Genomic DNA, 25739 nt, shown 5'->3' with positions numbered 1-25739 from the left:
CCTCAGGGGTCCGGGCTGGGGCCGGCCAGTGGGGTCTGGGGGCCGGCAGCCTCGCCGAGGTCCTGCAGCAGTGCCTGCAGCCGCCCCAGGCTGGGCTGCACGTTCTCCTCCAGCCACTCGTCCACGGTATCTTTGTGGAAGACGCGGTGCAGGGCGGCCTCCAGCTCCCGCACGAGGGCGCTCCACCTGGCCAGGAGGCTGCGGGCCCCAGACAGCTATGAGCCCCCAGAGGAGGGCCCTGCAGTGGTGCAGCTCTGTGCCTCAGTTTACCCACCCATAAAACAGGGCTATCAGCAGTGTCAGGAAGCAAAGACTGACCGTCACATTTTAACACCTGAACCTGCGATGTATTTTTCAGCTGGCCGGCAGGGATTTTGATGGCACCTGCACCTGCCGATGGTGCACAACATCCTACACTCAGTGGGGGCGTCTGTGTTCGCCTCAGCTCAGCTGGGAGCCGGGAGCACCTTGGGGAGTGCTGGCTGCAGGACCCTGCCCCCACAGTGCCCGAGGACTCGGGCTCATGCATGGTGGCCCAGGATTGGCCCCAGACCACTCTGGTCACCTGCCCCCTCCAGGCTAGGACCTCCCCTGGGCTCCCTAACTTTCAGGGACATGGCCAGTTCAGTGACACGGAGTCACCTGCGGTACCTAGAGAGCATGTGGTAGCCAACGGTCACACAAAGCTGCTCCCATGTGGCAGAGGACATGCAGCCCCAGGGGCGGGCCCTGTGGGAGAGGGTGGGCTACCTGAGCGCCCGGGGCTGGATGTGCTGGATCATGACCGGGTGGATGACCTTCCGCCTGCGATGGTAGGGGCTGAACCAGCCTGTCACGTACCTGGGGACAAATCCATACACATGGGAGGGCCCCAAGGGAGGGGGTAAGGCAGCCTCGGGGTGGTTTTTTTTTTTTTTTTTTACCCAACTCGGGGTGGTTTTTAAAAAACACCTTTGAAACAATTTAAGTCTGGTAGGAATTTTTAAAAGTTGTTTTCCCCCTAGAAAGTCTTGGTGTAGGATGGGCAGGCCCTCACCCTGGGGGCGGGGTATGTGTGTGGGGGACTCAGGTCCCCCACTGTGAGCCTCGCTCTGGTGTGCCCACTTCTTGTGCCCCCACACACCTGTCCCTCTGCAGCATCTCATCCACAGAGCTGCGCAGGTGGAGGCCAACTTGCGTGACGAGGGCGAGGATGTCGCTGCCGGGGAAGGAGCCGGCCCCCTCACTGCGGAGAACCAGGCACTGAGGTGGGGCTGCCGTGAGGGGAGGGGCGGAGCGGGGTTCGGAGGGGGGGTCACCTCATAAAACCGGTCATTGCCAGGCTCGGGATCCCGAGAAGACTCTCCACTCGTGCTCTAGCTCCTTCGGCAAAGCCTCCTGAAACCGACCAGAGATGGAAGGGGTGGGGGCCCTCCATAGGAGTGGGGGGACGCTTGGACCCTGCACTTGCCTTGTTGCCCAGACCCCCAGGGCCTTGGCCTTGCGTGGTGGGTCAGGAGGACTGCAGGCCAGGCCAGCCAAGCATGTGCCAACCCCAAGGAGTCCCCCTGCTTCTCACAAAACATGTGAAAATGTGTTTGTTACATTAAAAATTAGAAAACGGCCCTTGTCAGCACCGGGTGCCATCAGCCCTCCCAGCCTCCCCCTAGGGCCCCGCACTCCCAGGGCAACAGAAATGAACCAGCGAGGCCCGGGGGTACCATGGGCACAGACTTCCCAGTCAGTGTGGGTGACAGCGCTGGGGGGTGGGGCTCGGCCAGCGCTGCACGTGCTTTCTGTCCCATCTTGCTGGCCCAGCACAGGCCCCGCCCTCCTCAGTATTGCCGGACACTTCTGCGCCAACACCACGTGCATCCTTGTATAAACTCCCTCTGAGGTGTCACGCAGCAAGTACAGGCGGTTCTGTGACCAGCCCTCACCACTGAAGGCTGCTCCAGTAGCTGCTCTGGGCACGGCCCGCGTGCCCGCAGGGAACTGGAGGTAGGCGTGCCGCCAGCACGTGGCACCTGGGATGGCGCCGTAGCAGAGGCAGAAGCTCTTCCCACTTCTGATGCGTGACGGATTCCTTTTAAAGTTCACCGTGTCTCGGGGGCATGTTCCCCTAACCTCTTGGCCTGCCTTGGGTTTAGGCTTGAAAACCTGGGCTGGCAGCAGGCGGGAGCCGCAATGGGCACATCGTCCCTGAAACGCTGAGCAGGACCCAGTCCAGCCCTGAGGACACAGGCCTCTGATCTGCCTGCCCCTGCCACCCTGGCCTCCCGGGAGAGCGGGGCGCCATACCGTGTAGCAGCGACTGTAGGCAGGCAGCCAGGGACGGGATCCCCACGGGCAGCAGCTCGCACAGCACAGAGAAGTGGTCGTACCTGAGTCAATGGGAGAGGCACTCAGCTCCCACCCCTATTGGCAGATGCAAGCACACCATCCCCTGCCCCACAGGACGGGCCTGGAAACTTCTGTGGAGCTGGCCACTGCCTCTGGAAATGGCCTTCGGCTCCCTAGTGTGCAGCCCACCCACAGCCTGGCCAGGCTCAGCGCTGTGGTTGCCACCCCGACTCTGTGAGTGAGGACAGAGCCCCCTCAGAGGCCCTGCCTCCAGTACCCTTGCTGCTGGGGCCACCAGGCCTCCCCCACCCCCCAATCATAGGGTAGGACCGCGGCCAGGACCTGGCCAGGGCAGGGGTCTGCTCCTAGCTCCAATTTCCAAGTGGTATGAAATCCCGAAGAGCCAGCATCTGTCCCGGTCCCCACTGTGCGAGCCGTGTGCGTGTGGCCTCGTGGAGGCTGTGGACCAGGGAGGCCACGGGGGGACTGATGCTCAGAGCAGCAAGTCCTGTGCGGTCTGGGGGCAGCTAACAGGGTGTGGGGGGCCCAGGTCCCTCCCACACGGTCCCCAGAGCACCTGCCCTTTGCTCCCACGGACGGAAAAGGTGAGGAGGGCGGTGTGACCCGGCCGTGGGAGCCGCTTACCCCCCAAGAACAGGCGCCAGTGGCCTCACCTCTGCCAGCCGGTCAGGACAATGCCCTGTAGCGTGTCTGCTGTCCCGCAGGCTGCCACCTGCAGCCACTGCACGTTGTTCCGGACATGGTGCTCGATGGGGGGCACGGCCTGGTCTGGTCCCGTGGCTCCCTTGAAGGCACTGGCAGCCCACAGCCGGGAAAAACCACACGTCCGGTACTTTTCCACGAGGAGGGCTAAGTGAGGACGTGAGAGGCGTGACTGGGCCCTGAGGCGGCTGCAGCCACCAGCCTGAACAGTGAGGCCCCAGCCCCACTGCAGACAGAAACCCCGGGAACCCACGCCGCCAGGCCCAGGGGCGCCCATCTCAGTGAGGACAGATCCCCGCCGCTTACAGGCAGCCCCAGTTCACGTGTCCATTAGGACAGATGTCCCATGAGGGCCCAGCTACAGGACACAGGCCAATGGCCACTCCCCAGGGTGGGACTCTGTGCAGAAGAGGCCGCAGTGAAAGCAGAGGCGAGTCACAGGTTCTGATGAGCCAGGTGACAGCGGCCCTGTCGCCCCACAGCTGGGAGTCTGGGTGGCAGGGTATCCCCCAGCACCACGGTACTGACCCTTGCCTTGGACGTCCAGGTCAGCCCCGTAGTCCCAGAGCACTGGCTCCACCAGCTGCGGCAGCCCCGACGCTGGGGGCAGAGAGGGGCTGTGAGTTCCGAGCCCTTGGCCCACGTTCTTGCATAAAAATGAACACAAGTCATCTTTTCTAGGACAGACCCCACACTGTGCTGTTTTCAGGGGAAACGCCATGTCCAGGAAGCCGTCAGCTATGGACGTGACCAGACTCCGGGAGGTCGGGCCCGTCAGGGGTCCAGGGCTCTCTGAGAATGTGAACTGCTCTGTGCCAGCCGCCAGGGGCACGAGGCCAGGAACACACTGCCATGTGGGCTTGACTGTGACGAGTGCTGATTGAAACCCAGTGGCCATGTGAGGGTCCCTGTGAGGACACGGGATCGTGCAGCAGCAAGGGCACTGGGACACCAGATCCTGGCCCTGGCGGAGTGGGGAGTGACGACACCAGCCTCCCGTCGCACGCCGAAGCCTCAGACTGGGTGAGCCCGGGGGCTGGAGAGGCTGCTGCTTCCCTCTGGGAACCTCAACCAGGGTCCACGCAGGACGGGCCACAGGGCCTAGTGGGGCTGAGGGCCAGAAGCAGGGACTCTCCATGCCCACCCCTCCCACCCCTCCTGATGGCCTCTCGGTCGCCCCCAATTCAGGTCCATCACCCGTCCTCCTATAGGGTCCTCGCACACCTTTTAGGGGCGTGGTCTTTTCGTGAGGAAGTGTAAGTAGTGGCCCTAAGGTGCTGTCACTGGGCTTGTGCTCACTGTCCCTCCCAGCAGACGGTGCCCAGCAGCAGCTGCGCCTCCCTCCCGGCCCCCCCAGGAAGCCCTCGCTGTGGGCGGCAGGCTGGCTGACCTGACAGCTGGTCCTCGGGGACGTCCCGCAGCATGTCATCCCACACTAGGGGCATCGTGGCAGGGTGCCGGGTTCGCACGTGGCTGGCCACCACCCTCATGTGAGACAGACACAGCGTGGTTTTGGTGTTCTGCTCCTGCTTCAGCCACTGCCTGGAGGCCTCGCCCTCTCCAAGGTAATACACCTGCGGACAAGGACAGGACGCATTTGCCCCCGACATGCCCAGAAGTGGCCGGGCGGTCGGACCGGGGCCGCGGCAGCAAAGGGGGACTGTGCCTTCTTCACCGAGACCTAAACCCCCACTCGGTCCTTTTCGCAGCAGCTCGAGGGGAGTAACCCAAACATCCCCCAGCAGGAGAACGAGCAGCACACGTCTCTCCACACACGGGCTGCCCCTCAGCCACACCCAGGGACGCAGCCTGGCCACGTCCTGCTCAGGGTGGGGCGGGCACACACACATTGTGGAATTCCATTTTGGAAACGTCCAGAACCAGCAAATCCATAAGCACGAAGGGATGAGGCGGGGCTGGGGCTGGGATGGGATGACAGCTTGAGGGTGTGGGACTTCCTTTGCAGGGGAAGAGGCCCAGTGGCCAGCGGCAGCCGCAGGACATCATGAGGTCTGGGTGGGTCCAAGAGTCCTCTTCGTTTTTTTCCGTAAAATATGACAGAACTTTCATTTCCACCAATAACTACTGATTTGGATGTTCTGAGTAAGTCGGCTCTCCCATGTGGTAGAACGTGGACTGCTCTTGATTAATGTCTCGATTGGATCACATCAACTTCCACTTGTCCACAGACTATCCAGCGAGAAATCTCCAGCACAAAGCTTCGCAAACCACTTCTGACACTTCTGTTCAGTCACAGCCCTTTCTCCATGCCCTGCACACGTCTCTCTCTCTGCATTTCAGTTGCATTTTTGCCTTTCTTGAAATAATAAAGCATAATATGCGGAAAATGTTGCATATTTCCTGCTACCTTCAATATTAAAATGGCTACACAAAAATTCACCAATTTTAATTTTTTTTAAATGCACGCTGATAGGACAGCTGTAACAATACAATCTAACAAAACTGTTTCAAATTAAGTTAAAGATAAGCACTACTTGATCCATCTTATGGGAAAAAATCCAAACGAACTTTTTGGCCAACCTAATACTTAGAAGTTACTGAATCATACACTGTAAAATGGTTAGAATGGTAAATTTTATGTTGTATTTTACTACCAAGAAAAGGATTTCCTTTGAAGAAAAGGATCAATCCTGGAGCTAAATTTTGTGCCAAGTTTCTCAGGAAACAGGGAAGCAGAAAGGACGAGTCGGGGCTACGGCATCAGCCCCCCCCGGTAACCGCCTTTTCCCATCAGTGCTCTGTGACCCCAAAGTAACTTTTCCTAAAACTGCATTTCTCCACTCAGGAAAAGTAACCGGCTCAAACTCACACCCACTGCTGGCCCGGGGACATAGATCCTGCTGCGGGGATGGGGGGTGGGGCGGGGGGGCGTGAGCAGAACAGCTGTTTTGGGCCCAGCCCTCTCTTGTCTGACCCTGGGTACCCAGGGTCACGCATCATAGGTCCGCCTGGGTGAGGTCCCCATCAGCGACACCAGCACCCTCACCCGGGACCACTTCCTTGGCCAGCCCATCTCTGTCCTGGGGCACGAGGTGGAGGAGGTGACCTTGAAGCAAAGACACGGACACCGCTGCACTCGGGGAGCAGAAGACGCGGCGCAGGCACCTACCTCATCACAGCCGATGTGCAGCCACCGGGCCTCCGGGTGCAGCTCCATGACCTGGTCGATCATGGCAGCGACCAGCGCCAGGGACTCCGCCTCGTGCGGGTTCAAGGTGTTGGGGAAAAGCGCCACCTCTCGCAGGCGGGCGAGGGCCTCGTGCTTCAGCACAAACTGCGGAGAGGGGGCGGGGGGAGCTCGGGGACACGGGGAGAGAGGCCCCCGCAGGAGCCCCGCGCAGCAAGGGACCCGCGACCAGGCTCCTGCCTCTGAGTCCTGACGGGCCTCAGCCTCCTGACACCTGCTCCAGGTCCCCACAGAGGGCCGGGCGTGGTGACGGGAAGCAGGGCCCAGGCTTCCCGGCACTTTCTACCTGGGCCGCTCCGTCCCCCTTCGCAGCAGAACTGCAGGCTGGGCAGGCTTCTTGCTCCGGGTGTGTGAAGGGGTTGGCATATTGCCCCCCAAACAAGAACCAGGCAGAGCCATTTGTCAAACGTAACCTTCCAGGCGTCGGGACGTGGAAAGTAATGGGAACCCATAGAGCACAGGCTGAGGGGGCCCGGCAGCGTCTGTTGGGGGGTCACGGGGGGAATCCCAGCGCCCAGCTCCAGACCGCCAGCGCGGGCTGAGGCGAAGGCCCGGGGGTGCTGCCAGCGAGCAGGTCCCACAGGGGGTTCCGTCAGAGGGGAGCACGGAGCCCGCCTGTCCCATGCATGTCCCGTGGACACAGATGGGAGACCTGCCTGACAACCATGGGGGAGAGTGCCTCCCACATTAAGTGAGAAAAGGACCCAGAGAAAACAGCGAGCTTGTCCCCTTTTCTTGCTGCTGCTGAGCACAGATAAGAAGCAAACAGCTGGGCCCTGGCTCAGGGGTGTCCCCACCCCGATGTCCCTCCGCTCGGGGCCGGGGGTCTGACCCACAGCTCGGTGCTCTCTGGCTGTTGGCAGGGGCTTCCGAGAGCATGTCCCTGCAGCACTGAGCTGCCCCTGCCCCCACCTGGGCCCCGGGCCGCTCCCGCTCACCTCCATGTGTCCAAACGTCTGCACCAAGGGGACGACCTCTAGCTTGTTCTGACTGGCCAGATGCAGGACCTCCTTGATGTCCGAGGGGCTGCAGAGACGAGGATCACCCCGGTCACACCCCCAGCCCCCCAAGTCAGGTTCCCAGGGATACCAGCACATCGCAAACTCCGAGCAGCTAAACAGAGAGACGCCCCTGTGCGAGAACCCGTGGGAACGACGCTGTCACGGCCGCCAGCACCAGCCTGCTTTTCAGCAGCGACTCTCCCCTGAACTACAGGGCGCTGAAGTCACTTCACCAGAAATAGCCACACAAGGGACCACATCAGAGCAGGGGCGGAAGGCGTTAGAGCAGCAGCGACCTGAGCATGGGGCCTGCACTTAAAATGATTCCGGAAGTATGTCAGCGTCCACAGAGGCTTGGCTGGAACACAGCCACTTCCCGGCATTCACAGGCCACCCAGGGCTGCTCCTACCCCACAGAGAGTGGGGACAGGGGCAGGGGCACAGCCTAGTGTCCCCGTCTGGGCTCTAGAGAAGGCAGGTGGCTCCCTCAACAGAGGAAAGAAAGGGTCCTTCTGGGGCCAGGACCGCCCCAGGAAGTGAGCGGGGACGTGTCCTCCTGAGCACACGGGTGTGAGCTCGCCCGCCGGGGCTCTCAGCTGACGTCCCCCCCCCCCCAGCCCTCTGCCAACACAAGCTGTCACTCCTGCATTTACCTCCAAAGAAAGCGACTTCCCGTTTCTCTCGTGTCTAAACCGTCTCTCAGGTCAATCAGACCTAAAAGTGCTCTGACTGTCAGGCTCCCCCTTCACCCTACACACGCCTTCCTCAAGGAACCCGGCACCTTTTCATGTAAAAACACGAATGAACGAAGCAAGTTCACTGCGGGAAGAACAGAGGAACCAAAGGGAAGGAAACCCGTGGGCGGCCGGGCCGCCGTGGCCCGGGGGCCCCCTGACCGCGTGCCCGCCTGCAGGGGTCCTGACGCTCCGGGCCAGGCGCTTCCCAGCCTGCCAGCCGGGGCCCTGCTCTTCCTCATCCTCGTCAACACCAGCACGTCAAAATGTTTTTAAAGATTTACTCTCCAAGCCAGCAGGCTGCACCCAGGGCCACCACGGGCCATGCCACAGGTTCTGAGCTTCTCCCCGGGAAGGTCTAGTGGCCTCAGGGGCAGCCCCTCCTCCCCCGCGTGGCACCGGCCACAAGTCCTCTCTGCACGTCACACCAGCCGATGGGAGAACGCAGTGCCCCTCTTCCGAGAATGCGCTTTGTTCTTATAATTGGAGTCATGCGTTTAAAACAAACGACCGTCCTACCGATCACTGCGAAGTTCCCGCCTGCCCGGCCCATCTCCCCAGGTGGCTGCCCCCACCCCTGCCCTCTGCACGCGGCCACCCGCGAGGGGCAGGTACCTGTACGCGTGCGGGGCCCGCAGCTGCCTCAGGTGGCCCTCGTAGGGAAACGTGTCTTCATACTCGATGAGGAGCCCATTGGCACCCAGGGCGTGGAACAGAGGAAACACCTGGCGGTGGGGGGGTGACAGGAAGGAACTAGCTGAAGGACAGTGGCACACGTGCCGCACGTGGATACGGGTCCCTGTGAAGCTGGAACCTGGAACGTGCTTTGTGTGACATCAAATCAAACTCTCTAACGCCATGACGTGCTCATTTGACACAATTGGGGGGGGAACCACACGCTCTAGAACAGCGGCCTCTGAACAGCAGCTGACTGGTGGCTTAGCTGGGCAAGTGGGGACAGCTGGCTGCAGAGCCGCAGAGAGCAGCTCAGCCGGCCGGGACGCAGCACAGAGGGGCCTCTTTGAGGACTGGGAACTGGGGGGACTGACAGGGCTCTGGTTGGGGTGCACACCTGGCAGGAACCGCAGAGGAACAGAGGGGCAGCTGGTCCTGGCTACCTCACGGGCTTCTTCCCCTGGCCTCCCCCATTACTCTGTTTTATCTCAAAAAATATGAATTCCTGTCCTCAAGGATTTTGGGGGACTAGGTCATGTCTATTACACACAGAGCTGGGCTTCCTTCCAGTGGGCACTGATTCAAGATCTCCACTGCTGCCACCGTGGAGACCAGCCCAGACCCCCCAGCTGGGTTCCGAGCACACGTCACTACAGGACACTGTTCACCACTTTGAAGACCCAACCCAGAGTGGTTCCCTCAAGGCAAAAGGGAGCTCCTACCTCCGAGAGGTATGACACCTTTGGCGGGGCTCCTTTAAGGTCCAGGTGAACAAGTCGCATCTTAAACGGTGAGGAGTCTGACATCTCACTTTTTTTTATGACGTCACACGACAAAACTCTCTTGTTTGGGCACTTCTTCCTGGTGGGGAAATTCAGTCAGGAGCAGACAGGGGCTTCTGATCTCTCCTTCAGTCCTGATATTAAGTGGGAGGAAACTCATTCCAACAGGACACAAGTCGCGACGTCCATCTCCAGTCCCAGCAGAGGGCTCTCTGCACGGCGATGCGATCTGACCCTGAAGCAGAACAGCACTGGTTTCCATAGAAGAAGGCTCTGGAAACTTCCAGCCAAGATGGGGGCCTAGACAGACACGCTGCATCTCCCTCCACAGCTAAGAAGGAACACAGCTACCTCAGAACTACAGACAACCAGAAGTTCCAGAATATCAAGCTGCATGGAAGTCCAACAAACAAATATATAAAGAAGAAATGCTCATCCAGGCAGGTAGGAGGGGCAGAGCTGGGGTGGAGAGGACCCGATGTGGTGGTGGCAGTAACAGGCTGGCAGGAAGCGCAGTCACGCATTTTAAAAAGTCAGGAGGGACACCTGGGGAGCTTTCCCAGCTCCTAACCAGACCCCGGTCCCAGCACCAGAGAAAATCAAGCCTCATTGCTTCCGACTGTGCAAACCCGTGGGGCTCGGGTGGAGGCAGAAACTGCCGGTCTCTCAGCAGATTCTGCTGGTTTAAAGGGCCCCACGGTCCTAGAACGTCTGCAGACCCCCCCACTCTGGGAACGACGGCCAGGGCAGCAGCTAGAGGGGCGCCAGTCCGGTGCAGAAGTGGGAGAGGTGCCTGGAAAAGGGGTGAGTGCTGGGCAAGTGGCATCGTTCCCTCTCAGACCCCTCCCCCATACACTGACGAGTCCCTAAGGCTCCGCCCCTTACACCGTTTAACAGGTGTGACAGCTCTACCTAAGACCCAGAGGCAAACACACACAGGAGCCTCTGAAGATGAGGAGACAGAGAAGTATGGCCCAAAAGGGGAAACAGGTCAAGGTTCCAGTAGGAGAACTAAGTGACGAGGAGATAGCCAACCTAACAGACGAGGAGATAGACAACCTAACAGAAGCAAAATTCAAAACACTGGTGATCAAGATGCTCACAGGCTTGACACACATGCTTGAGTACAGCAAACGCATAAGAGAAGTGAAGGCTATGCTAAGTGAAATGAAGGAAAATCCACACAAAAGCAATGGTGAAGGAAGGAAACCAGGGTTCAAATCAATGATTTGGGACATAAGGAAGAAAAAAATAGTCAACCAGGGCAGAATGAGTAAGTAAGAAATGAAAAAAATGAGGAAAGCTTCCCAAATTTTGTGAAGGACATGGACATACAGGTCCAGGAAGCACGGAGGGTCCCGGGTGAGCTGGACCCAGAGAGGACCATGCAAGGACGCATCATGATTGAGATGCTAAAGATGAAAGATAAAGACAGAGTCCTGGAGGCAGCAAGAGAGAAGCGGAGAGTTGCCTACAGGGGGTGCCTATAGGACTATCAGCTGATTTCTCAGAGGACACTTTGCAGGCAGGAAGGGACTGGCAAGCAGTATTCAATGTGATGAAAGGCAACCTGCAACCAGGATGACTCTATCCAGCAAAGCTATCATTTGAAATGGAAGGGCAGATGAAGTGCTTCCCAGACAAGGTGAAGCTAAAGGAGTTCATCGTCACCAAGCTATTATATGAAATGTTAAAGGGACTTACTTAAGAAAAAGAAGATCAAAACTCTGAACACTAAAATGACAACAAATTCACAACTATCAACAACTGAATCTAAAAAATAAAAACAAAATCCAACTGAGCAAACCAGAATAGGAACAGAATCATAGGTATGGGGAGCATTTGGAGGGTTATCAGCTGGGAGGGGGAGGGGGAGAAATGGGGAAATGGTGCAGGGACTAAGAAGCATAATCGGTTGGCACAAAACAGACAGGGGGAAGTTAGGAATAATATAGGAAAGGGTGAAGCCAAAGAACTTATATGCATGACCCATGGACATGAACTAAGGGGGGTGGGATTGCTGGAGGGAAGGGGGTACTAGGCGGAGGGGAGCAAAGGGGAAAAAATTGGAACTACTGTAACAACATAATCAATAAAATATACTTAAAAAAAAAAAAAAAGAAGGCTCTGATCGTTGTAACACGGTGAGTGCAAGATAGTTTCCTGTTTTACAGATGCCGCAACCATCTGCCCTAGGCCCGTGAAAGCAGACAGGCAGGTATCTCCAAACAGTATTTCAGGCCCCGCGATGTGTTTCTGTAGAAAGTTTATCCTCAATTTTATTTTACTTTGGATAGCATGAAAAATATTTACATTTCTAGAGCTTAAGTCAGCTTGCTTGTATGGAGAAAGGAAGTGCACACATTTCCTCCAGGTCAGAAAAAACTGGCTAGGATTTAAAAGAGGCCATTGACATGTTGAATAGCTACGTTATACATGTGAAACTCATATAATACTGTAGGTTGACTATAGCTAAATTTTTTTTAAAGACAAAAATAATTAATTAGATTACAATAGGCCACTAATGGCCCTGGCCAGGTAGCTCAGTTGGTTAGAGCGTCGTCCCGATGCACCAAGGCTGTGGATTTGATCCGCAGTCAGGGCACATGCAGGAAGCAACCCTTGATGCAACAATGGGTGTAACAACAAATCAATGTTTATCTTTCTCCCTCCCCCCCTTCCACTGTGTCTCTAAAAATCAATAAATAACAATTTTTTTAAACTTCAAAATAGGCCATTAATAATTTGAAAAATGAATGAGCCACAGGGTATCAGGCTGACTGGTTTATGTTGAAGTGAAGGGAGTGTCTGGCTGACGACAAAGCAGCTGGGAAACAGTGAAATCTTATCTTTTTCTATTATAAAAGCACAAACGATTAATGGGAAAATGAAAGAAAATCTTGGCATGTTGGTCATATATATAGTTCAGTAACTCAGCCTACTCATTCTGCACAAAGGTTCGTAAGCCTGACCTTGAAGAGTCTCACTACAGTGGGGGAGGTGAATAGGTGCACATAGAAACCAATCCATGGATTTCTTTTAAAGAAATTATATTCACGACAATCTCAATGACAGAATTCTTGAGGCAACTACCTAAATTACCAGCTGAGGGGTGGACGAGTTTTATAGAAAAGCACTGTGAAAACTGCAATGCTTTTAAAGCTGAAATGTTTTAAAACCTTACAAACGAAATCCCTTTTTTCAGGGAATATATGCAAAAGACATCTTTTTGAACTAAGAAATCTGCATTGGGGGTGTGTGCGTCTCCCGTTGAGGGAGAAATCCTGCAGCGCTGGAGTACAAAGAGCAGACGTCTCACCTGCGACACACACATCAGCGCTCTTGACCACCTACGCGCCCGCCAGCCTGCAAAGAACAGAAGAGAAGTCAGCTCCGCCTTGTTAGGCAAGCTGCTTCCCTGGCCTCGATTCCCTCCTGCGAGGTCTGTAGAAATGAGGGTATTTCAGAGACCTGGGTCGACTGTCCCTTTTCTTCATCATATTACCGGTGGGTCTGCAGCTGTCGCTGGTTCCGCGGCTCCCGGGCGGGCGACCACGGCCCTGTGTGGCCCCAGTGGCACTCACGCCCCCAGGTTCAGAACTCTTCTCTAGTCCAGTGGATCCCGCAAGAGTTTCTACCCGCACCCCCGTCAGGGCATCACTCACCTTCTTTGAGACGTAATCTTCGTGGATGCACCGCACTGGGAACTCGGCCCGTTCAGACCTACAAGGGTCTTGGCAGGGCCGCTAAAAATCTCCCTCCTTATTCCCCGCACGGCAGGAAGGTTCTCCTGGTAACTTAAAAGCGGCACAGACGCAGCGGGCCTTCGGTGCGGCCCGGACGCCGGGGAGGTGGGGCGCGGAGGGCCCCGGGAGGATCTGCGACGCGGCGAGGACGCGCGCCAGACCTGGGCTTGGAGCTCGGCCGGTTCCCAGAGGGGCAGGGGGAGCGGAGGACGCGGGCGGGGTGTGCGGCGGCCGGGCGCGCGCTCAGTCCGTCGCGCTCGGCCTGCGATTGCTCGGGTCTGGCCGCCAGCCGCGGAGTTGGCGGCCGAACGAGTCGCTCCGCGTCTCCGGCCGCGCCAGCCTCGCGCTCCCTCTCGCGAAGCTCGTCCCGGCTCGGGCGGCTCCCGCGTTCGGCCCGGCTCCGCGGCGAGCTGGCCGATGGCGCCGCAGCGGAGAGGCACGCCCAAGGCGCCCGAGGGCTGCGGGGCGGTCGAGCGCAGGCGCCGGGGCAGGTGAGAGGCAGCGCGGGTGGGCGCAAGCTCGGGGCTGGCGGGCCGGGGCGTGGGCGTGGCCGAAGCGTGGCGGTCCTGTGCACGAGGCCCGCCCGGGGCCGGGGGCGTGGCCCTGCGGGGGGCGGGGCTGCAGCGTGGGTGTGGCCTGCAGAGTCCCGCCCCCACCGGCGCCCTCGGGCCAAGGAGCCTGCTGGGACTCGGAGCCCGTTAGGCTGGGTCATGGGGTGGAAGAGGGGCTCCCGCCCGAAATCTTCCCTGGTTTCCGTACCCGTGTGTCCAGAAGGCTCCATGGCGGGGCTCCCCAGGAGTCCGGGGGCCCCAAGGCCCCACCGTCTGGTCCCCGCGTGCTTTCCGGGGCGCTGTGCACAGGCGGGCTGCGGTGGGCTGGCCCTATGAATGAATGTGGCCGTCTCTTCACGCCGCCTTCGAAGGGATTCTGCCGGAAGGTCTTGGAGCCCGGACGCGCTTTGATCATCCCAGGCCAACTCACCGTCTTGCGGTGCTTGCCCCATGGGCCAGGACCCTGGTCCAGGACCGGAAAGAGCAGCCTCCTCCTGTTTTCGCATCTTACCCCAAACTGCTTCTTTTGAAGAGACTCTGCGGGGAGCGTCGCGTCCACTTCTGGCCGGACAGGCTGTTTCTTCACTCTCCCTCCCTCTGCACCTCCTGCTCCACTCTGTCCCTTTCTTTCTCAGCAGCCAGGCTGTCCCAAGATGTGGGGCCCACAGACAGCTCTGCGCGCAGAAGTCGGGGTTTCAGCCTCCTGCTGCCGAGGAGGGCGGGCGCTCCCCCTGCCTGATCTGAATTCTCGGTGAAGAGAAATGACAGGCTCACTGGAGTCATGGTCCACCCCAGTCTAATGGTGCAGACCGACCGGGCTGGAGGCCGGACAGCAGTTCTATGAGTGGCGGGTCTTTGTGGGCTGAGCAGACCCCCAGGCATCTATAAACACTGTTTAAATCAAAATGTATTCACCGGACATGGTCTGGCTGCGCTGTGCCCACCTTGGGGTTTATTTAATTGGAATTATTGACTTATCAGTGTGAGGTGTGAGAGACTCATACAAGTAGAAGGCAAGTGTCCTGCTTTCCAGGAATTGATTATGTTCTTGAAGAAACAAGGCGCCCGCACCTCCACGAAGCGATGCCCTGCCTTTTTCCTCACTTTCTGCCAGTTCATCAAGCTCTGCAGCCTCCAGATCTTTCCTAGACAACAGAGCACACAGCTGCTCAGTTACACACACGTGCAAACGTGTGCATGTACACAGATGTGTGCAAATATGTACTACAAACACACACAGGCACCCACGCACCTTCTGCATGGGCGGAGTGAGCCACTCAGTGAGCCTCGGTCGTACGGAAAGTGTCTCGTTTGCATATCTTCTCTGTTTTGTGTGTTTCCTCTTTCTGGCTGGCTGGCAGCTCTAGTTCAGTGGGTGTGAGTCACATCTAACTTAGTTCAGGATGTATGTGTGTGAGTGCATGTGCGTGCACACCGGGGCACATGCATGGGGTGGGGTGGTCATTTTCAGATGCAGGCCACCGGAGCAGCACCACAGGCTCTCTGGCAGGACTCCCAAAACCAGCTGTCTGGTGGCAGCTCTCCCTGTCGCCTACGAGGGGCACAGTGAGCCCTGCCTGGTGCGTGGAGGGACACGTTTCCCACCCCCACCCCACCCTTGTATCCTCCCCATCTGGCAGGTGCTTCCGCATTGATTGACAGTAGCTGTGAGGACAGGCCAAGGGAGGAACCAAGTGTGGGCGTGGCCTGCCTTTTCAGCACACACACTGCACGTGGGTGACCGTGGCTGCGTTTTCTGTCCTCAGCGTGAAGAGTGCCCGGGCGCCACGGGAGGCGTGGAAGAAGTGGCTGAGAGCCACTGTACTGGGGACCTGTGCCACACTTGCTGCACTTCTGCTCTGGGGCAGCCTGGGGAGCGATGACGGTGTCACGGAGGTCCTGGCTCACCGCGGTGAGGTCCTGCCTGGCAGGTTCGTCGAGGTGCCCTGCTCCGAGGACTATAGCAGTCACCGGAAGTTTGAAGGTAGGCAGTGCCACGGTCACCCAGGACAGAGCAACAAGTTAGCGTGAAATGTAGCGCCTTTGACATGCATGTCTTTTGCCACAGTGGGAGCAGATTAAAAGTGCGGGGGGTGGGGGGCATGGCAGACAACCTTCCCCTGACCCCAGGTGTGTTAGCTCACACCTGGGCCTGGAAGTGCAGGTGTTTTGGGCCCTGCACAAAGCAGGCCCGTCCATATCCTTCGAGGCCGTGGCCAGCGTTTCACTGAGGTGCCCTCACTGTGGGCGCCGACTGATGAAGGAGATGATTCGCCTGGACGGATGTAACAATTGGAAAGGGAGGGATTAGAAACTTGAAACCAGGAAAAGCATTGGCTGTGGACAGTGTCTTAGAATGTTGTCACTGCAGAAAATATTGCAAAATATTGCAACAAGGGACATCCTTCTCCCACGTGGATGTGTGTCCAGTCCTGGCATCCGTCGCCCTGAGAGGGGAGGCAGAGGGCATGTTCAGCGCCCTGGAGAGCGCGGAGACTCGGCGGGGTGATGGCCCAGGCCACTGGAGACCCCCCACCCTCGGAGTGTCCCCTGTACTTTCCAGCTCGATCCCTGCTCCCTGGATGCTGTCTCCATTTGAGAAACCCAGCCGGCGCGACGGGTTTTACAGGCAGAATTCAAGGCGGGAGGCCAAGTCCTTCCACCAGGGGGCACCGTGGGGATGCGCACGAGAGGACTTGACAGGATGGACCGCGGGGCGCGGCGCGGCGCGGGGCTGGTCCCATGCGCGCCCCCGAAGGAGTCGGCCCGTGGTTGGCGCTCTGTCTTAGGTGGCTTTTCCCCCTGAAGTCCCGGTGTTCAAGAAAATATTTTCCAGTGGTTAGAACTGGAGGAAAGTTTCCCTCCTGCCCATTTAATCATTTATCAACAGTAAGAGCAGTGGGAATGCGGGAGGGTCGGCGCCCGCGTTGAATGGGTACGGGGTGTCAGTTTGGGAAGGGGACAAATTCTGGAGAGCGATGGAGTGATGGCTGCACAGCAGTGTGCATGTGCTTAATGCACTGAACTGAAAAATGGTTAAAGCAGCGGGCTTTGTGTTATGAACATTTTGCCACAATAAGAAAAAAAGCCTCTGGGCCTGCCTCCTCAGCCCTTCGCTCCCCTAGGTGAAAAAAGCAAGGGGGGCTCTTCCTGCTGCGGCTCCTGGTGGGGCCGGGCGCCGCGACCCTGGGGGCGTGTCCACGTGGTGCGTGCCTCCGCACGTGCGTGGAGTGTGCACCCACGTGTGTGTACTGATGTCAGCCACTCACAACTCAGGGTGTGCCACCCAAACTATGTATGCTCTTGTACTCCCACCTTATTCCCACGAAACACTCTGGGTTGCTGCTGGGTTTTAAAATTTTGAAATGCATGGGGTTTTGCTTCCTGTCTTAAAAAACTGATTTCTAACCTAATTGCGTTGTAGCAGAGGATATAATCCGTATCCTAGAGATCCTTGGCTATCGGCTCAGACTTGCTTTGCGACCCACTGTTTTGTTAATGTCTCACGTGTGCCTGGAAAGATGTGTTTTCTCTAACGGTTGCACGCAGAGTCCTCTATCCCCCGGGTCCAAACCCTGTGATCCTCACGGGTTTCTGCCGCTCCGTCCGTCAGTTACCGGGGGCTGGGGCGTTGAGTCTGCTCCTCACCGGGCTACTGCAGGCTCCTAGGTTGGCTGCCTTACGAGTGCAGGATGATGTCACTGAGTGTGCTCCCCCCGCCCTTGCCTTCCCGGGGAATTGTTCCTTTCCTCACGAGACACGCCCCTCTCCTCCTGCCATGTTCTTGTCCTCAAACGCGATCGTAGATATAGACGTGGCTCCCAGACCTCGGTTGTCACTGTGTATGTCTGTACTTGCCACCTTTCTGTGTTGTCATGTTTAGGGGGCATGCACCTGGCTTTGTTTTTTTAATTGAAAAACCACCTGTGTCGGTGGGGTTGGATGGAGCCCCGTGGCACTGAAGCACCCCTTCTCCAATGACCCTCAAGTTGCAGTTTATTTTCCCAAAGACAAGGTCCAGAGAAAGGTGCCCCTGGCCAGCTCAGTGCCCTCGGAGCCCATCTGCACCCCTCAGGGCCCCCCCTCAGCGTGTGACTCAGGTGGTCCAGGACATTCACTCTACCTGCAGGCACCAGCCCACATTCCAGGCAGGAGGAGGATACAAGGTGAAAAGCCAGAGGTCAGGCAGCCCAGCGTGTCCTCCAGCATCCCAAGGCTCCACCTCATAGGCTAGGACGTGTCCCATGGTCCTGTAGTGTCGTGAGACAGCCTGCCCCTCCCGCCAAGCACGGGAGTCGCAGGGCTCCTTGTCTCCGATGTTCCGCCTGGTCCTGGCGCCACCACCCCCACCCCCACCCTGGCGCTGGCCCCCCACCCAGCTTCTCCAGCCTCCGCCTCTGAGCAGCAGCAGGTCCCAGGCACCGAGGGCAGAGGAGGAGAGGGTGTGGGGCCCCGCGGTGGGAGGACAGTGACTGGGGTCACACTACTGCTGTGGCCATGCAGGAGGGGCTTTTGGTTGCTGCTTAGGGACGCTGGGCCTGCTGTGGGCCGAGTTCCAGATGCTTCCCAGGCGCCAGGCACCAGAAACAACGCCACCCACCGAGAGAATGTGTCCTGCAGGGGACGCACTCCTACTTCAGAGTCATCCTTGATTATCTGAAACTCAAATCTACCCAGGTGTCCCGTATTTTATTTGCCAAACCTGGGCCCCAAATCCTGTGCAAGGCCAGGCCCCATCCCACCCAGTCCTGCCACCCCGAGAGGCCCACCCCCAGGCGCTGTGTTCAGGGCTCACCCTTGGCGGCTGCCTCCCACCCTGGCTCCTCTCTCTCCAGGCTGCTCCCCGACCAGGTGCGGCCGGGGTGTCTCCGACTCCGTCATCACCAGGGACGAGGCCCGGCGGATTCGCAGGTACAGCGCAGCTCCCGGCTTCTGTCATGAGCAAGCACACTGTGGGGCTGGCGGGGAAGCAGACAATTACTAATAAAAAGATGGCTTTGACAAGTCACTTAGAATTTCCCAGGAATTCCCCGTGTGCTTCCAACACAAGGGTGGGCTTGTCCAATTGCCAGGGGGAGAGGCTGCTGCCTCCTGAGAGGCAGCTGCTGACGGAACCTTCCAGAGCTGGGACCTTCCAGAGCCGGGCTCCCTCTAGGGGACGTGGCTCCGACCCGTTGGGGAGGTCAGGTGAAGTGTTCACCCACAGCAGGTGGTCACTAGGTCCTGGTTCCATCTCCCCCGAAGCTGGGTGGGGATTAACTCCTCGGCCACTCAGTGACTCACATGGGGCAGGAAGTCTTACTCGGAAGCAGCTGGAGTTTTCCTGGGTGACGGTTTAAACACAGGACCTTACAGCTTAGATTTTCCGATGAGCTGCTCAGACACAGAATGTCTTGGGAAGCGAGTGCCCAGCGGAGCGGGCCACCCCCAAGCTGTGGGTGATGTCATTGATGTCTGCCACACGCCAGGCTGAGAGTCCCAGTGCGCCATGTTCCTATTCCCAGACAACACTGCCGGCTCCCTGGGGTGGGCAGGGGCACTGGTCTTAGGGGTCGACCCTCCCGCGGGAAGCTTCCTGGGCAGCTTCAAAGCTCCTGGCCGTCACATCCTGACGGCAAGACAGCTGTGTCCTGTGTTGGCAGTAAGATGGTGGGATGTTGGGGGCTGAGTCCTATGGCCTAAACCTGCGCTTACATCTCACGTTGCCTTAATCGTGGGGTGCGTATCTGCCCAGATGAGACAATTAACAAACCTGGCTTCAGACCATCTTTTCCTTCCACAGCATAGCAGAGAAGGGGCTCTCCCTGGGAGGATCTGACGGAGGGGTGAGTCACCTGTGATTCCTGCTTCCGTTTCCTCGTTACTCCATTAGCTTCCAAGGGGGAGGACGCACAGTGGATGTGCAGGGCCCTTGGGTGCCCCCACGAGCCACATGGACAGGTGCTGGGGGTCCCGGGGGTACCACCCGCAGCCGCTCAGTGGGCAGGAGCACATCCTGTCCTCAGGGCATGTCATGGCAGCCAGCTGCAGGTCACACGTGCATTTCAGACTGCAGGGCCAGGGGTGGGGTCCCAGGCAGGGGCTGATGGGGGGGGGGGGTGCAGGAGGCGAGTCCAGACAGCCCTGGAAACAGAGGGGCAGTGAGAACACACCGGCAAAGCCAGAGGCCCCCAGACCCCTGCAGGAAGTGCGGGGGCCAGCGGCCCACCCGAAACTGTGAACGGACCTTACTGGGAAAGGGGTTTTGCAGATGTTATTAAGTTAAGGGTCTTGAGATGAGATCATCCTGGATTACGTGGCTGGGGCCCGAAATCCAATGACAAGTGTTCTTGCGAGAGGACATCAGGGGCAGGTCTGAGACAGAGGAGGAGCCATGTGATGACAGGCAGGGAAGTGGATGCAGCCACACGCCGACGGGCTCCCGGGCCACCAGAGGCTGGAAGATGCAAGGAAGGACCCCTGGAGCCTTTGGGGGAGCAGCCCTGTGACCCCTCAGTCTCTGACCTCTGCCCCCAGAGTGTGAGGGGAACTGCCGCTGGTTCAAGCCCCTGGTTGGTGGCGGTTGGCTACAGCAGCCACAGGGACTGAGGCAGGGCTCCTGCCGCCCTCCTGCTGCCCGAGCCGTCCTGTGCGCGCCCTGCGCTCGGCTCTCGTTGTCTTGAGTTCTCGTGTGGTTTTTTGAACCGGGATCTCTGCCTGGAATGTAGACCCGTGGGAAGACTCCTTATAGTCACCACGTGGGCCTGAACCAATGTGCATGTGGAAACTCTCAGGAAGATTCCGTTCACAGACATGGCTGGAATTTCTCTATTTCTGTGATTATCTGCCTGACTTTATTCTACGGTCCTTTCTCTTGAGTTCTGGAAATGAAGCTCCCCTTTTATTCCAGTTTGGTTCAGTTCGGGGGGATGTTTATCAAAAGCCTGTTCGCGTGTGGGCTCAGGTTTCTCTTTGCTCAGCACACACTGCGGAAATCGTCTTGCAGCGAATAACCCTGTGTGATGCCTTGAAGTTCGGTTATGTTTTTAAAGGGCAGATGAGGTTCCCGCGGCCCCCTGGCTGGGGGCTGCATTAGTGGGGAAAGGCAGAGGGCCCCCCTGGCTGGCAGCCCTGCCCTCCCCCCCCCCCCCGGGACCAGGGGGAGGACCCGCAGCTGCAGCAGGGACAGGTGGAGACACTTTACGATTCATTAGACAGTTGGGAGCCAGTAGCTCCACTACTTGGCGTTCGCATAAGAGGACACGCCCACGTGCAGGTGAGCAGCACACCGAGGGGCCCAACCTGGGGGTCTCTCGGCTGTAAGGAGAAGGGGTCGTGGACGCGTGGGTCGCAGGGGCGAGCAGCAGGGTGGCTGTGCTGAGTGTGAGTATCTGAAGCGCAGTGAATGGAAGAGTTCACTGACCAAAAACGCTGGAAAATGGAGCAGGAGGCACCGCAGTGCTGGGGGCGGGGCAGGCGGAGAGAAGCAGGAGGGAGGGACCACCGAGGGGCGCAAGGAAATGTGGGGGACAGGTGTGTTTATCGTGCTGATGAGATGACAGTTGCGTGAGTGTCAGAATTACCCAGTGGGCCCTTTAATCAGGAGCAGGTTGTCACGTGCCGCGGGGGTGAGAGGGCCTGGCGATTGGGGTGCATGAGTCACAGAGGGGCTGTCGGGGATGTTTTCAGAGCGAGACCCCAGTCTGCTCTCGGGCAGCAGGAAGCGGGCTCCGTGCTGCACACCCGGGCCCAGTGCTCTTGAGCCCAGCTCGCAGTGCTAGGATGGATCTCGGCCACTCATGTCTTGTGGCTGGTCACTGTGGACATTGCGCACCCCTCAGCTCTGCTCCGCAAATGTTTTTTGCAGGCGTCCATCTTGGACTTGCACTCGGGCGCCCTGTCTGTCGGGAAGCACTTCGTGAACCTGTACAGGTGAGAGCCCTTGGCCGGGATGGGAACTCGCAGCTGAGCGGCTTCTGGCCAGGGCACCGAGTGAGGCTTGCATCAGCGTGGCCTCATGTGTTGGATAAACTGCACACGTGCACGGGGAGGTGGGCCATGCGAGGACCAGAGGGTGTGACCTTTCTAAGAGAACAGCATCCCTGCTCCCCAAGCCCAGAGCAGCCCAGCCGCACCCGGGCTTCTCGGGAAGCTGGGACCTGCTCAGGGCAGAGGGACGGAGCCAAGGGAGAGCAGGAGAGAAGATGCAGGCCGGCCCCCATGAGCCGTGGGAGCTGGTGGGTCTGAGGGACTGTGACCATCCCCTGGGGCCTGGGGAAGCCCAGACTCTCCCGGCCTCGGGCACCACACCCTCAGTCTGCTGGGGAGTCCTGACCTCCCACCCCCCCTCCCCTTCGTCCCTCGGGTGTCCCTGTAGAAACCAATCAGCTCCAACTACAGGACCAGCCAGTTTTCAGGGACCTGTGGGTTACCTGCAGGGAAGACTGGATTTAAAGGAAAAATTAATAAAATCTTCCTTTGTTAATACTTTTTCACAGATACTTTGGGGATAAAATAGAAAACATCTTCTCAGAAGAGGACTTCCAGTTATACCGGTGAGGAGGGGCAGGAGGGCGGTGGGCTTGGGAGGACTGGGAGCTCTGAGCCCTCCGCCTGGCCTCTCGTAGGCAGGGCCGGCAGCGACCTGGACCTGAAACACTTAAGAGGCTCAGGGCAGCCCCGCCTCTGTGGGTCCAGCTCGATGCTCACACCCACCAGTGGCCCCATCAAGGTCCAGACCAGGCAGCAGCGGCCCGTGCGAGGCAGGCGACAGACCAGCCCTGCTGAGCCCGGCAGCCCCTGGGCCCTGCAACGGCCAGGCCGGCTCCACGTCACGCGGCACACACCCAATGGATATCGCATGCGTGGCCATCTTCCGGCCTTCCTGCCGCCTGCGTAGCCTTCCCCGGGGCGTTCCCTCTGAGGCTGCATGGCTAAGGGTGATGCCTGCGTCCTCTCACAGGGACGTACGGCAGAAGGTTCAGCTCACTGTTGCCCAGGCTTTTGGCATCAGCGCCTCCTCGCTGTACCTTACGAAGCCCACATTCTTCTCCCGCATCAACAGCACGGAGGCCCGGACAGCACATGATGAGTACTGGCACGCACACGTGGACAAGGTGAGCCCCCAGCCGCCGGCGGGCATCCGGTGGTCCACGCCCAGGCCTCACCCGTCCCCTGCTCTGACTGCCCACACTGTCTTCCGAAAGAGCGTCCCCGTGAAGAGTGCCAGACCCCCAAGGACAGATGCTGTGGATTCACTGTGGGTCCCCAAGGGAGTTGGGCCTCAGAGACAGAGAGCGGGAGGGTGGGCTCCAGCTGGGGGAGGGGCAGGGATGGAGTTTCATGGGGACAGAGGTTCCACCGGGAATGGTGACAAAGTTCTGGAGATGATGGGGGTGACAGCGCCTCACGCCACTGGGCTGCGCACCTGCTCACGGCGACAGTGTAAGTTGTGGTATGCGTGTTTCACCACAATCTCTTAAAGGTTTTATTTATTCAGTTTTAAAGAGAGGGGAAGGGAGGGAAAAAGAGAGGGAGAGAAACATCTATGGGTTGTCTCTCATTTGTGCCCCGACTGGGGACCAAACCCACAACCCAGGCAGGTGCCCTGACCGGGAATCAAACCGGCGACCTTTCACTTCGCAGGACAACGCCTGACCACTCAGCCACACCGGTCAGGGCTCAGCACAACTTTCTAAAAAGCTGGAGAAAGCGCAGAAACTCCTCATTGCCGCCCTGGCCCTGTGCCGGCGTGGGAGGTGGGGCCTGCGGGCAGGCGGACAGGCGGGCAGCGCGGCCGCCATCCAGGACTCCCTGCAGCGTGGGCTCCTCGGCATGGGTTCCATACACACGGCCTGGGCCTCGTGGCTACACGGGAATCCCAGGCAGAACCAGACACTGGGCGCCACCAAGGTGCCTCCACAGCTGAGAAAGCGCAAGAGGCCTTGTCTGTGACGCCCACGCGGGAGGGGCAGGTGCGGGGCTCTGAGATCCAGGGGCGACAGCACCCCATTTTGCCTGCAGGTGACCTACGGCTCCTTCGACTATACCTCGCTGCTGTACCTCTCCGACTACCTGGAGGACTTCGGTGGGGGGCGATTCGTGTTCATGGAGGAGGGGGCCAACAAGACGGTGGAGCCCAGAGCAGGTGGGACGCGCAGGTGGCGCTGGTGGGCGTGGCCAGGCCGAGGCAGGAGGGCCTCAGAGGCTGAGGCAGGTGTGCCCTCTGGCTCTGCTGTCACCTCAGAGCGGTCCGAGCCTCCCCAGCCTGGGGCGCGCCTGCCACTGCACCCCGCACTGGGTGAACTGCGCCCCTGCCCTGACCCTCCCCAGTGGGACTCAGCGGCTTGAGATGAGGGAGTGCCCCAGACCTGAGAATGTCAGTCCAGGACGGAGCTCCAGGGCCTGCCTCCCCACCCTGGTGGCCAGGACCGTGGGGACACAGGGCTGCCCTGTGGGGGAGGGGAGCCCAGGTCCTGGGGCGGGGAGTGCGTGGTGTCCCTGGGGGCTTCCTCAGGGGCATGTTAAGCCCAGTAAGTACCTGAGCAGAACCTCTGTATCACGAAAGGCCCCAGCAAGTCTCACCGTTTTCCTAGACCATCCTGGGCGGCCCCAGGTGGACAGACACTCCTCTCTTTCAGAGCAGGGGGCAGGGCCACCCTTCCCTTGGACTGCAGGGTGTGGACAGTCCAAGCCTGCTGTATTGGTGCCCCCAGGGTGTCTGTTTTTAATCCTCACCTGAAGACATGCTTGTTGATTTGGGGGGGGCGGGGGGGAGGGAGAGAAGCATCATCAGTTGCCTCTTGTACGCACCCGACCAGGGATCAAACCCACAACCTTTTGGTTTATGGGATGATGCCCAACCCACTGAGCCACACTGGCCAGGGCACCCCCACCAGGGTATTTTTGCTTCAAGTTGACATCTTGTGGCTTCCAAGAAGTTAATGGACCAAGAGCCAGAGAGGCTTTTGGTGCTGAGGCTGGATGTGACATGGGTGTGTTTTCGGGGGCGTGCAGGGACCCTTTCACTGAGGAGGAGGAGGATGCGCTGGGTTCGGAGCTGAGCTAGTGTCATGCTTTGGGCCACTGACTTGCCAGGCTGACTCCCACTTTACAGACGTGAGTGATGACCGCGTAGTTGTTCAGTAAAGAACAGGAAGCCAGAAGCACCTTTTTCTGACCGCTGGGCGCTTCATAGTGAGGGAGTCCGCGCAGCTGCGGACACGTCGGAGTCTGTGTGCCCTGAGCGGGCCTGGGTCGCTGCACAGAGGGGCTGCTCCCGGTCTGCCCATGATCTCCTCCTGGTCCGAGAGCCCGGCCCCGAGAGACCCCAGGGGATGTCAGGAATCCTCCTCCCCACGTCGCCCCCTGCCCTGCCCACAAGGAGCTCCCAGTGCCCCGCCAGGCCCCAGGGTGCCCACGTCCTGCCTGCTGGCCGTCCTGCCTGCCAGCGCCCAGACGCTCGGGTGCCTGCCTCTGCATCAGCGGCCCCTGGGGTGGGAGGATCCCTCCCGTCACCCGGTGGGCGGTGTCGGCTGGTTAGGAACGCAGGTTCTGAAGGCCACACGCAGTGTGGGTCACGTGCTCTTCTTTCCGTCGCGCCCAGGTCGGGTGTCCTTCTTCACCTCGGGGTCCGAGAACCTGCACCGCGTGGAGAAGGTGCACTGGGGCACCCGCTACGCCGTCACCATCGCCTTCACCTGCAACCCCGCCCACGGCATCGCAGACCCCGCCCTCGCGTAGGGAAGCAGGCCCCACGCGGCGCACCTGGTGCATCACCTGGGTTTCGATAGGCGGCTGTTTCAGCCATTTCATCTGTGAGTAAATGAAGGGAACCAGCTTTCACCTCCTGGGCACCTGTGTTTGCTGTTCGTGCTGCGGGCGGGTCCCCCGTCCTCAGGAAGGGGTCCCCGTGCCCGGGCGTAAAGTCCATCTGTGGGCAGTCGTCTGCCTGCCCGGGACGGTGCGATGTGGGGCGCGCCGCCTCCGCTCGGGGAGAGGCACCAGCAGCCACCTACC

The 25739-nt window shown here is 59.1% G+C and overlaps 2 protein-coding genes across 2 annotated transcripts; one reads left to right on the top strand and one right to left on the bottom strand.

Moving 5' to 3' along the window:
- Positions 1 to 2: 2 nt before the first annotated feature.
- On the bottom strand, positions 3 to 13269 carry HEXD (hexosaminidase D). Its single transcript, XM_090290702.1, has 13 exons — positions 13111 to 13269; positions 9386 to 9524; positions 8604 to 8713; positions 7192 to 7279; positions 6176 to 6340; positions 4436 to 4619; positions 3574 to 3645; positions 2997 to 3192; positions 2281 to 2363; positions 1299 to 1377; positions 1124 to 1225; positions 751 to 840; positions 3 to 198 (listed from the first exon to the last, which is right to left on the bottom strand). The coding sequence occupies exons 2-13, from the start codon at positions 9467 to 9469 to the stop codon at positions 3 to 5; spliced, it is 1449 nt and encodes a 482-aa protein (XP_090146828.1). The 5' UTR covers positions 9470 to 9524; positions 13111 to 13269.
- Positions 13270 to 13491: 222 nt separating this feature from the next.
- On the top strand, positions 13492 to 25565 carry OGFOD3 (2-oxoglutarate and iron dependent oxygenase domain containing 3). The gene is made up of 9 exons (XM_090290699.1): positions 13492 to 13682; positions 15509 to 15726; positions 18578 to 18653; positions 19525 to 19567; positions 21589 to 21653; positions 22220 to 22276; positions 22684 to 22837; positions 23745 to 23868; positions 25327 to 25565. The coding sequence occupies exons 1-9, from the start codon at positions 13609 to 13611 to the stop codon at positions 25461 to 25463; spliced, it is 948 nt and encodes a 315-aa protein (XP_090146825.1). The 5' UTR covers positions 13492 to 13608; the 3' UTR covers positions 25464 to 25565.
- Positions 25566 to 25739: the final 174 nt, after the last annotated feature.

The sequence above is a fragment of the Furipterus horrens genome, unplaced genomic scaffold, assembly GCF_987537825.1.
Source record: "Furipterus horrens unplaced genomic scaffold, mFurHor1.1.pri manual_scaffold_11, whole genome shotgun sequence".
Lineage (NCBI taxonomy): Eukaryota > Metazoa > Chordata > Mammalia > Chiroptera > Furipteridae > Furipterus > Furipterus horrens.
The sequence above is the reverse complement of the archived record's forward strand: the minus strand, read 5'-3'. Positions and strand labels throughout refer to the sequence as shown.

Coding starts and splice junctions, on each gene's coding strand:
- HEXD (XM_090290702.1), bottom strand. CDS start 9,469: ATGTCAGACTCCTCACCGTTTAAGATGCGACTTGTTCACCTGGACCTT. Junction 3,646..4,435: donor CCCCGAGGACCAGCTGTCAG/GTCAGCCAGCCT, acceptor CTCTGCCCCCAG/CGTCGGGGCTGCCGCAGCTG. Junction 199..750: donor ATCCAGCCCCGGGCGCTCAG/GTAGCCCACCCT, acceptor TGGGGCCCGCAG/CCTCCTGGCCAGGTGGAGCG.
- OGFOD3 (XM_090290699.1), top strand. CDS start 13,609: ATGGCGCCGCAGCGGAGAGGCACGCCCAAGGCGCCCGAGGGCTGCGGG. Junction 18,654..19,524: donor GAGGCCCGGCGGATTCGCAG/GTACAGCGCAGC, acceptor TTCCTTCCACAG/CATAGCAGAGAAGGGGCTCT. Junction 21,654..22,219: donor CACTTCGTGAACCTGTACAG/GTGAGAGCCCTT, acceptor ACTTTTTCACAG/ATACTTTGGGGATAAAATAG.